A 12,098-nucleotide genomic window follows, 5' to 3' on the forward strand; every position below is an offset into this window, starting at 1 on the left:
TCTGAAGTATGAGATTAGATAGCTCTCCCAAGGTGAGAAGGGGGCGACAAGAAAGCAAAAGGCTTTAAGAATAGAATTAGAAACGGTGCATGGCTTCTTTCCACTCCATGGGAACTCAATAGCACTAGTTTCACCAGTTTCAATAACACTAGCCGAAACTCAATGGTTTCCACTCAATAACTATAGTTTCATACAGTTTTAGTTATAAAAGGGCATAAAAAATTCAGGTACTCTTAGGCAGCCTTTAGTTTTTCCTATAATTCTCTCCTCCCTGGCCCTCTTCATCCTCCAAACTGTTACAGATGAAGTGGACACATCTTCTAATCAGAAATACCATACTACTCCTCCACACTTTGGTTGAGCAACTTAAAATATTCCTGTTAGCACAAGTAGAACAGGAAAATGCTGGCACTGTGTGATCATGCAATATACAGCTGGTAAAATTCTAAATACCTCAGAGAAAAACAAACAAATAGAACCAAGTTATTTTAAAAACTATTCTGTGCTCTCTTCTGCAAGCTTCTGTGCACAGAGAAATCCCAAGAAGTGTTTTCTCTAACCATAACTTTATTGCAATGATAATCCTGTAGGGGATTCACTGAGTCTGCTGTGCTGGAAAAGTTTATCTGACAGTTTTTCTTTTGCCTACGGCATGCCAAACCTTCTTGCAAAGCCTTTGGCTAGTCATGACTCGATGCAGAAAGAAAAGCTTCAAAGGAATTTGAATTCACCATGAAAGCAGGGACAGGTAATTCACTGCATTAGTTGGGTGACTCATGAAATAGATTTCTAGCCAGATCCCGACTACATATGGGCAAGTAAGGCAGCCTAAAATCTGTATTATCTCCTTAAAATGAAGACTAGAATGACCATTTATCTATGAAGAAGATAACAGAAATTCTATCTCTTTTTCTTCTATTCTTCAGAAAGCTACTTACAGAAATCCTCTTTTCTCAGAAATCACCTGTGACAGCTCGAATAAAAGGAAAATTCACTCACATTTAAAAAAAGGGTTTTGATTTAGGAGGTAGGAAACAGCAAACCCAAACCTACAATAGGATTTCCACACCCCCACTGACACAAGGTCACAAGACCACAAATTTTCAAGATACAAGCAGAGAATTAGTCAACTATGTGGTATTTAAGACATGCTAATTATAACATGCACCTTGGGAGAGCTATCTAATCCCATACTTCAGACCTCATGTCAGTCTCAAATTCCTATCACTGAGGCCAAGGTCTATGGTGGGAGAACAGACATGGCTACTACACAGCACTGACGTTTGCCTACTGCAGGATTCACGCACTCTCTCCGGGCTGTTACTAACAGGAGAATAGAAGACATTCTGCCCAATTCATCCAGGCAACTCCAGTAGTGAGTCAGACCTGCCACCAACAGCCTGCATAAATTTGGCCATATCAATTCTCTATATCCCTCTCCTCTGCCCAGCTCCTGCAGATCTCATCCATGGAGACAAAGACCTCCAAGTCAAGGGTTCCACTATACATTTGCACAGTGCTGATCAGAAGACAGCTGGGATTTCTGCTAGCTGCCACAGTGTTACTGACATAGAATAATAAATTTAAAAATTCATATAATCAAGTAGAGAATGTAGTGAGAATCCATTATGGACTCCAGAAGACACATTCTGGCATTTTTAAGGCACAGAATTTGAAGATAGTAACTTGGGCTTTCCATCTCAGTATTAAAAAGAAAAAGAAAGCAGAGTATTCTCATTTGTTCATTTTCAAACCCAAGTAGAAGAGAGCTGTAATAATTACAGTCATGGTTTTATCTCCTAAAAATATCTGCCTTCGCCTCAGGAAACTCAAGACATGATGTCAAAAATAGCATCTTGGTTACAAAACACCAGCTGAACAGAGAAAATTTCTGAAGACAATAGAAACAATGCTGTTACACAGAGACCCCATCTACATTGCACAACTGTAGTCAGAATAGAATTCATGGTAACAGCAGCATGAGGATGGAGTTTCATGTTTCAAAGTTTCAGGTACCTGGCAGCCTACTCAGCGTTATCTGTCCACACTGTACCACCAAACAGCCTGTTACTGAGCTATTTCTCAAGGTCCTAAATTAAAGGAGCCCATAAGTTTCTAAAGAGGCTACAGAGGCAGCATCGGAAGGCCAAATGCAGCAGAGAAAGATTCCTCCACAGATGATGGAAGTGCCATTGGACTCTGACCATAATACGGCTTAGTGAACAAAACAAGAAGACATTAGAAGACATTTTTAAATACAAACAAATAAGGGAAATTAAAAGGAAAATAATGTAACAAACAAATGCAAAAGAATTCATCTCAGAGGAGGTATGACACGGTATGGAGTCAGTTTTCACTTTTGCATTAGAAGGGAATTTAATTTCATTAAAAAAGTAGTTTTGCTAGTTGTGGACCAGTAAAATTACCTCATTTATTATCAGCAGTCACAGAGTATCTGCTCTAGACTCATGACACTACTGCACACTGTACTAAGTCCAGTCTCCAATCTCCGGGCCAAGCGTAGCTAACGACAAAATCTTACAGCTGCAGTAAATGAGGACAGCTGTTAACCGCTAAAGATGATTCATGTCCCGCTACGCCCTTTGCCATACTCTATACATTAACAGCTGATGATCAAACTCCCAGGCTGTTCTAATGGCACCTAGGATTCCCCATCACCCTCAGGAAGGCAGCTAAGCCATCTTCACAACCACCACTGCTGTCTTAAGATCTGAGCCCAATATTCACTTTTTAAAATCACCACAGATTTTCTTTACACATCACATCTCTAACGTTCAGACAGATAATATTAGCTTATCCCTCCATACTGTAGCTTATGCCTGCTTTCACAGTATAATGTCAACAACAAGAGCTTTCTGCTAAACACATAATTAAACTAAACTGCTTCTGTAGTTTGTCACAGGTAAGGGAACAATGCTAGGTAGAGGCCAGCAAAAACTTCAACGTTTTGCCCCTAGAGATGATGGAGAAACTATATAGCCCATGCCAGGCTCAGTGATAAACAAAAGTTTGCAGTCTATTTTCATAATATAATGAAAAGTCTCCTATTTTGCACACATGCACTTGCAGGTCCCGATTCTGTACAACTGGATGCAGAGTACTAGACTGTTTCATAAGCACTTAGCTCATGCAAGAGGGAAAAAAACTAAACTCCATCAGCCACAAACAAACAATACACTGGGATGCAATTCTTGAGTTTTGCCCTGTTCCGTAAACACAGAGAGTAAGTATCACTACCATGTAGGAGCCATCTCTCAGAACACAGTCTTCAACTCAATGCACAGTAACTCTTGCATTTGTTGCAGAAATACAGAAACCGTACCTTGTGTGCAGAGACAGATATCTTTTTCTGACCCAGTAAACAACAAAAGACATTTCGCATTATATAGCAGCCTCAGCACCAGGCACCTGTGAGCAAAGGCTCTTCTGAGTTTCAGGCCCTGGGATAAGCGATGTTTCCCACGGCTCCCTTTGCCTTCCCTTGTATGCACAACAGTTAACTGGCAGATCACAACCACCTCCAGACCCGATATGCCCAGGTGATTTTTACGTTGGACTGCTAAGGCAGACACTGCCATGAGAGAGGGCAATATCCGGGACCAACCTGATCTCAAACATAACAGGCAACTCCCAGCAGCTACACGTAGGTCTTGCTTTATGATTCTCTTCATATGTATTTATCTAGATTTTGATCATGTAAATAAAAATCACTCATTAGTAATAAAATAGACATAACAGTCTAGCAGAAAGTCAAAAGACCTGTGTTTGAATCTCTACACAGCTGCAGGCTGGTTGTATCAACCTGGGCAACATCTTCCAAAGTGAAACCCAGCCACAGCGTAACCGAAGCACTGAGCTGAGTCCAGAACCTTAGCTATCTCCATCTCTTTATGGCCCATAAATCATCTGCTCAAAGACTGCAGTACACAACCCACTCTTTCCACTGAAGCTGTGCCATTATGCAGAGATAACAAACATGACCAAAATTAGCTTTTTCAGAGAGAAAAGGCAAAACTCTTAGCAATAAGAGAACTTGTGGAGGGCACAGAAGTCAGTTTCCAGCCTCTGCTCCCAATTCATTTTTTAACCTTTTGTTGAAGACTCTCATAGGAACTACAGAAATTGTTTAGATTGAAGAAAAGAGAATCCAGGTTGATTCCCTTCCTAACTACAAAGCTACCATTTGCTCTCACTTTGTAGACAAATCAATTTTTCCTTGTGTCTTAAAGAGAAAGGCTTAAAAGTCACAATCTTGGAAAAAAAAACCTAGTAACCAGCATGCTATTCTCATTGTATAAACCTGAAGAATTAATTGAGCAATCTAGCTGACAACTGGGGGTGGGAGGGTAACCACCCCACCAAAAAAACAAAACTCATTCTTAAAAAACAACTTCAATCATGAAAGGAATATCTCAATTTCCAGTAATAAAATACAGTTACCTTAACAAGGCCAGAGTACCTCTCCTCAGTTTGGCCGCTGTGTCCTAACCATAGCAAAATAAATCCTCAGTGGAAGAACCACCAAGAAAGAATATAATTAGAAGAGAACTAAAGATATTAAAAGCACAAGAAAAACTTTAATAATAGTAATAATAACTTATCAAGTTGTAGTCAACATAACCAACATCATTAAGGCTTCAGTTGACAATCCTTGAAATACCTGCACTTCCAGCAATGGAATACAGCAATATAAGTCTTCTAGCTGAAATCACTATGTTAAGGTTTTCCTTAGTGAACCGATTCCTAAGCATGGAAGAACATGAAAGTTAAATTCAAATTAATCTGCACTGACATGCAGCAATCTAGAAAGACTTGAGAAGTCACAGCCTAAAGAGAAAAAAAAGAATGGGATTAATCTGGCATGCCTTACATATCCAAGTAGTTCCTTCTCTTGCAATTAGTTACATTGGGACAACAGGTCTCTTTGCTTGTACAGAGACCGTGAATATAGAGCCCTCTGTAGTGGAGCAAAAGCTGTGTTCCCAGGGCTACCCTCTACTGCTGATTTGTCTCTCAATAGAATAAATACACTGCAGTGAATTATAAACATGTCTAATTGCTTTTGAGCTTCAGGGAAGTAAGCTGGAGGGATTTAAAATTTAATTATTCCCAAAAGGAAAGTACCACAAGAGTGAGACACGGTGGACTGCCCATGCGAATCCTCGCGAGCCTGACTTCATAAAATCCAGCTAGCTAGCCAGGCTGCATAGGATAGTCATCACAAACCAGAGGTTTATGTACTGCATTCTTCCTCATATTTGAGATCAAGAAATAAAGAGTAGATATCAAACACAGAATTTACTTACCCAAATCTTTAGATGGCTAAAATTAAGAATCTGCGTTGACCTAGTTCCCAAACTCAAAATATGCAATTTATGAAAGCAAAAAATTCCACCCTAACACCTGTCCAAGACACAGGGAATGAATCACATACTGGAGATCTCTCCCTCCCCCAGCTGACCACAGGGTGATTAGATACTATGGGACAGCTAACATTAGCTGAAGTAAATCGACAGAGCAAATAATTCTAAGCAGCAGGTTGAGAGATAATACATTCACCTTCTCTCTTCAAAATTTTTCAGTCCACACAGTGCTTGACATTCCATTTATGACAACAGATGTAGCACCTTGCAAAGATGAGTGACCAAACCCCTAGTACAACATAGATGTCTTAGTAATCATCCATTGATCTTAAATAAGAATTCAGCTGGTTCAGAAATCAACTATGTGTTGACAACTTTAACTTAGATCTACTTCATGTATTAACTGCATGTAATTTAATTCTGTTTAGGTTCCAAGGCAGGGGTGGGGGAGCAGCAAGGGAGAGGAAGCAAGTTCATTTCCCAGACTTCATAGTCCATAATCTCTTAAAAGAATGCTGGAATGCAAACATCATCTGATTAAAACTAGGAAGGCTGAAAATATTAAAATGACATTGCATAATAAGGCAAACAGGATAGCATGCATGAGGTGTTTTAAGTGATATCGGCTTAACTATAGCACGGCTTTTCAAGAAAAAGATTCAACTCATCATCTATGATGGCCTAAAGCTAGGCTGCAGAAATCAACAAATTGCTCCCTTCTCGATAGTGTTCTTCCTCTTGTCACTGTTACAAACTAAGTATCTGATCAAGAGCAGCCTGCCTGCTCAAACGATCATCCAACTGCACATGCAACTTAGGGCAGTTTTGTAGTGACAGAGCCAATGCACAATGCATTATTAAGATCAATGATGTGTTGTGATCTGTCTGAAGCACTCTTATATTGATTTTAATAAAATTAGAGTGTTTGGAGTTTTTTGAACCAGTATGTTCCTTGTGAACTCAACAGAATATACTGTTTTCAAATAAAATTGAGCAAAATTGATTTCAAATCCTAGGCTGGAACCACAGATATTTGATTTAACACAATATCCATTACCCTTAGTCCTTTAAAGTATACTTTCTGGTAATAGAGCTCAATAGTACTAGATTACACACGTGTTACACACCTTTGTTAAACACAAAAAAGGACTGCATTTTGCATAAAACTATCCATCTGGTCTTTTCCTCAGTTTCTTTCATACACATAAGAAGACACACACAATCTCAAAAAATACACCATCTTGTTTGCAAACTCAAAAGGAAGTGGAAACGTAAAGTCTCTCTCAGTGGGTTACCTGCTAGCATAAAATGTACTCATCCCACTAAAGACAGCAGGGGTGGGAAAATCTCTTCAGTACTAGCCAGGTAGCATTCAGATGCACTTAACACCACAATCACCACAACACACTGCCATAGAAAAGTACACAGCTCATCACCACCATAAAAAGGTAAAGTGATTTGACCAAAACCACCTTGTAAACTGCGGAAGGCCACAAGCCAAAGATTCATGACTCCCATGCTCAGGTTCCAGTGTCATGCTTCCACTCCACAAAATACTTCTTTCTGTGGTCCACACTGCCCAATTGGACTGCAATGCTGCCAATCCTGCCCCAGACTGCCTACCCCAGACCCACGACTCTTGCAACGCCCACAGGCTGGACATAAATTAATACATAATAAGGGAAGAAGGAAGCAGAGAAGTACCGTACAGGCAGAGCGGACACACATGCTCTTACTCCATTTCCAGCACCCATAAAATGTGTGCAGAGAAAATATTATCCTTCAACATTCGCACAAGTGTGAATACACAGCAGTGTGAGATGTGCAATATGGCAGGTACGTACTTGCACATTAAAACTTTTCCATTCTTGGCCAGTACCAGTACCAATATCAGTATTTCCCTTTCCATACTGTTCTTTCTGAACACAAGGCACGCATACTTCATTCTCCCTGAACTTCTCTTATTTGGAAATCCCTTTTCAGTCTAATACTTATCTTGCAATGAAAATGTCTTTTTAAAAATACATTCTTTAAAAAGCATCTTATATGAAGGCACCTCTTATTCCTTCTCATTTCTAGGACACTTGGTAAAATATACAAGACTGCAATTTATATGCTAAAGGAATTCCCAGATGGCATCTAATTAAACAATTCAATCAGAAAACAAATTAAAATGAAGTATTAGTGTAACCCCATGTGTAAAATGTGGCAGTTAAAGCTCTCTGGTATTTGCAGGATATCCTATGGAATGCAATTCTATTACCCATGCTAATTTCATGCCTGTTTAGCACTGCAGAATATCTGAGCTATTGACACCCCTCCGACATAAAAATAAGTTGTCCAAGGAAAAGTTTAATAGCAAACGACAGATAAGCCTTATAACCTTGTCCAGAACCATTACAGCAGCTGGTTTACCCAATTTACGGCAATGAATCTCAAACTTACAATTTCTTAAAGCTAACACTCAAGCTTACCCCAAACCTAGTCAAGCTTGGGATATTCCTTCCAATGACTTCAGTGAGTTTTGCACCATGACCCAAAATTCACAGTATCTGACAGTGCTAAGCAAAACCTGATTAAAATAACATCATATTCTGCAATCTCTGCCACAGGAATTCCTTGTGAACCCCAGATATTACTATTTGGCAAGTAAAAGCACAGAAAACCCACTTAGGGATAATGATCTGTGACTTTTGTTTTACTTATTTATCTTAAAGAGTAAGCAGTTTCAGTAAGGTACGTAAAGTTTGTAAACTTATTTTTCCCCCCTAAATGTTTTAGTACTTATTACCAAACTCTTCACTTGATGATTTCTAGAAGACTCTCTTCACCTTTCATACCATTGTTACTTAAGGGAAATACCTTCTGGTTTGGCTTATGCATAATCACAAAAAGTCACCAAAAAAGTTCATGCTCTGATCCATGCTATTAGTATGGACTTAAGTATGCCTTTCTCTACCAGTCTGAGAAGAATTACTGACAAAAGGAACATGCTGATATGGACATCATTATTTCCCTTTAAAAGAAATAAGAGTAGTGGAGTTTCACATTAACAAAGCTGAAAGAGTTATGCTCCAATCTCACACAGAAAGTCAATTAATTTCATGTATCTAACTCTTAACAGAGTTTGAAAAATCCCTGCCTTCATACATGCTTCCACAGTGCACTCCACGGCATGCAGACAAGAATATATTTCCTTTTTAAAATCCATTACAGGAATCAAGAAAAACTTAAGGACTGCGAGAACTTAAAACTTGCAGGAGCTGTTATAACTCATCCTCCAAAAAAGAATCATAGAATCATAGAATGGTTAGGGTTGGAAGGTACCTTCAAAGGTCATCTAGTCCAACCCCCCTGCAAGGAGCAGGGACATCCCTGACTAGATCAGGTTGCTCAGAGCCTCATCCAACCTGGCCTTGAACGTTTCCAGGGATGGGGCTTCCACCACCTTTCTGGGCAACCTGTTCCAGTGTTCTATAACTCGCATCGTAAAATTTTTTTTCCTAATTTCCAATCTAAATCTACCACCCTCTATTTTAAAACCATTACCTCTCGTCCTATTGCAACAGGCCCTACTAAACAGCCTTTCCCCATCTTTCTTGTAGGCCCCCTTCAAGTACTGGAAGACCGCTATCAGGTCTCCCCAGAGCCTCCTCTTCTCCAGGCTGAACAGCCCCAGTTCTCTCAGCCTGTCCTCATAAGAGAGGTGCTCCAGCCCTTTTATCATCTTCGTGGCCCTCCTCTGGACCTTCTCTAACTGGTACATGTCCTTCTTGTGTTGGGGGCTCCAGAACTGGACACAGTACTCCAGGTGGGGTCTCACCAGGGCAGAGTAGAGGGGGAGAATCAACTCCCTCGACCTGCTGGCCACGCTCCTCTTGATGCAGCCCAGAATGCGGTTGGCCTTCTGGGCCGCAAGGGCGCAAATCAATATTTTACTAATTTACCCAAGATCACAAGACTACCTGAGAAATGAAGGTATATACAAACTGAATGGTGACGTGCCATATTTAAAAAAAAAATGAATGCGAGTCACAGCAAAGTAGCTGGGCTTTCGTAATGCTGCAAACTTATGAGTATTGACAAGCAGGAAAACCCCAATTCATACAGGATTAGCCACCCTGCCTTCATATTCACCTTTCTTCATATTCTCAAAAGACCAGTTGGCCAAAGCTGCCTGGAAGCGAGAGAGATTTTCTGTGCTGATGACAGGTATCCTGTACTAGATGGTCTGCTCTTCCTTTTCAGATACAGGAAACTAGAACTGGGATTTGAATATTCAGCTGGAGGTTACACAGAAGCAGAGACAGACAGTCCCTCTAGATTTTCTAAAAGTCTCACCTACCCCCACCCTTAGCCTCTGTACTACCCAACCCATTTAGCAGACTGAGGGAATGACTGCATGATGCCATGCAGGTTACGAAAATATAAAGACAGTAACGATCACCCAGCAAAGTCATGTAAAATCCCAAACTCCTAGGAAATAATCATCCCCTCCCCCACTACTTGTCCACTTCAACTCTTCTCCCAGAGCTCCCACTGAAAGGAGATCAAGTTAGGAAGGCATTACACAAATGAGACATTGCCCCAGTTACAATCCCCAGTGGCTCCCAGCACCACAGCAGCACTAAGGGAAAACCTCGGGCGCACCCGGACACGCACAGGCTCTCAGCATGGATGAGCAGAGTCAGGCTTACAGGGGGAGGAGAACAAAAATTCCCGTTTGGGAAAAGAAACATAACAGATACGAAACAATGTCGGTAACAGCAAGGTGGGAAGAGGCTCCCCTGCCCTTCGCGCCGAGCCCTCCCCGCGGACCACCCCCCATTTTAGCAAAGGCACCAACGGGCCGGGAGCCGAGCTCAGGTTTATGACGGCACCAGGCCGGGCCGCCCCGCAGCCCCTCCGCCTGCCAAGCCCCGGCCCCGAGCCCTCGCTGCCCTCTCTCCGCGGGGCCCCGGCTCGCCAGCCCGCTCGGAGGCCGGGCCGGGAGGAGCGAGGGGAGCGGGGCAGCACCCCCCCACCCGCCGCTCCCCACGCCAGGCAGCGGGCGGGGACCGCCGGGGACTCCCGCACGCACCGCAGCCCCCGGCTCTTCCGGGCCGTGGAACGGCGCTGGCCACACGAATGTCACAGGCGCAGGCACACGCACAGACACGCACACAGAGACACAGGCACCGCGGCGGGAGGGGATGGAGGCTGCACACGGCAAGCGGCGGCGTGGGGAGGGGAGGGGAAGCAAGCAGGGGGTAAGGTGGTACCTTGGATGTGCTGCTTGATGACATTTTCCAAATGGTCCAGCCTCTCTATAATCCTCAAAGTGTCCCCTTTGTCTTCCTCTAACTTTTTTTCCGAGATCGGCTCCTGCACTTTCACATAAACACTGGCAATGTAGTTGGTGACCCAGCCCACGTACAGCAGGCAGACGATGTTAGTCATTCCACTCAAAATCACGCAAGTGGACACTAAAGTTTTGGTTTTCCTGGTGCACACCATCCTGAGATCCCTCCATATAGCTCCAAAAATCCTGCGATCCAGAAAACAAAAATAAACTGCGATGAAAATAAATCCTTCCCCCCCCCCCCGCCCCTTTTCCCCAAAACGGAGAGCACTCCGAAGTCAGTGAATTTCCATGCAGAAAGTTCTCTAATCCACAGAATAAAAATATTCGTCGCCTACCTAGGAGGAGAGGTGGGGGCGGGGAGGGCTGATAATTAGAATCCTGGATTTTGGTACATTAAAATAGCTGAAACTTTGCGATAGCGGTGCCAACAGCACCGCAGCGAGGCGTGCCAGCCGCCTGCCCGCCCGCTGCTCTTAGGCACCGGCTTCCACCACGGCCATCAAGGACGCGAGGAGCCCAGCGCCCAAGTGTTGCAAACTTTGTTCCCTCCGACGCCGCTCCCCATTACAACCGGCCGCGGCTCCAGAATCAGACCTCGAGAGCAGCTCGCCGGGAGCGGCGCTCGCTCCGCCGCCGATTGACAGCCCCCTCCTCCAATAAAGGGCCGGCTCCGGCGCGGGGCTTGCCGCCATCACCGTATGGCCGACGGGGACTCGCGCGGGGCGGGGCTAGCGCGGGGCCCACCTGCTCCTCGCGCACACAGGCAGGCAGACAGGGGCGGCGGGGCCCCTCCGCCGTGCTGCAAGCCGGGCCGGGAGGGCGGGGACGGCGGCCGCCCGCTCTGTCTGTAGCGGAGAATTCCCAGCCCGGGTCGGGAGCAGCAGCCGCCAGGTCCCGCTTGCTGCTAGGTGAACGCTGTGCGGCTTGGCAGGGCAGGGCAGGGCAGGGCAGGGCAGGGCAGGGCAGGGCAGTCGGTACCGCTGAGGCACGCGCTCACCCGAAGTCATCCATTTGCTTGGACGGGGTGAAACCGAGGACCTGCCTTTGGCTCACCGGAGCTATCGGTTCCAGGCTCCCGATACCTAGCGACCACCCACTATTACAGTATGTCTGTCTTCCAGCCTGTTTGCGTGCCCCGGCCCCGGGCAGCTAAATTGTTAATGATTAACAGCTAATTGTGGCTTCCATTTGCACCAGCAAGCCGCAGTATCCCTCCGTCGCCGCCCCCGCTTCCACAGGAACAGACGATATCCCAGTACACCCAGTCCAGAATTAGCTTCAGTATCCAGGACAGTATCAGTACCTCACAGTTCAGTTCAGCATGCATGTTCATGCTGCTTTCCTCTCTTCGCCTCACATCTTACATTTTT

At 44.0% G+C, this 12,098-nt stretch overlaps 1 protein-coding gene across 6 annotated transcripts in view; it reads right to left on the reverse strand.

The window, feature by feature from the left end:
• GALNT18 (polypeptide N-acetylgalactosaminyltransferase 18) overlaps nt 1-11,297 on the reverse strand; it is a 252,587-nt gene extending 241,290 nt beyond the window's left edge. For 5 of the 6 annotated variants that reach the window (XM_086748472.1, XM_086748471.1, XM_086748469.1 and 2 more), the window contains exons 1-2: nt 11,064-11,297; nt 10,646-10,911 (exon numbers count right to left, since the gene is read on the reverse strand). In XM_086748472.1, coding sequence (XP_086604598.1) covers nt 10,646-10,880 — 235 coding nt within the window. In that variant the 5' untranslated portion in view covers nt 10,881-10,911; nt 11,064-11,297. Of the gene's footprint in view, nt 1-9,521; nt 9,643-10,645; nt 10,912-11,063 lie in introns of those variants that run through there. The other variant, XM_086748473.1, reaches the window with a different exon arrangement.
• Between the last annotated feature and the right edge of the window lie 801 nt (nt 11,298-12,098).

Source organism: Chlamydotis macqueenii, chromosome 5 (genome assembly GCF_036417535.1).
Source record: "Chlamydotis macqueenii isolate bChlMac1 chromosome 5, bChlMac1.mat, whole genome shotgun sequence".
Lineage (NCBI taxonomy): Eukaryota > Metazoa > Chordata > Aves > Otidiformes > Otididae > Chlamydotis > Chlamydotis macqueenii.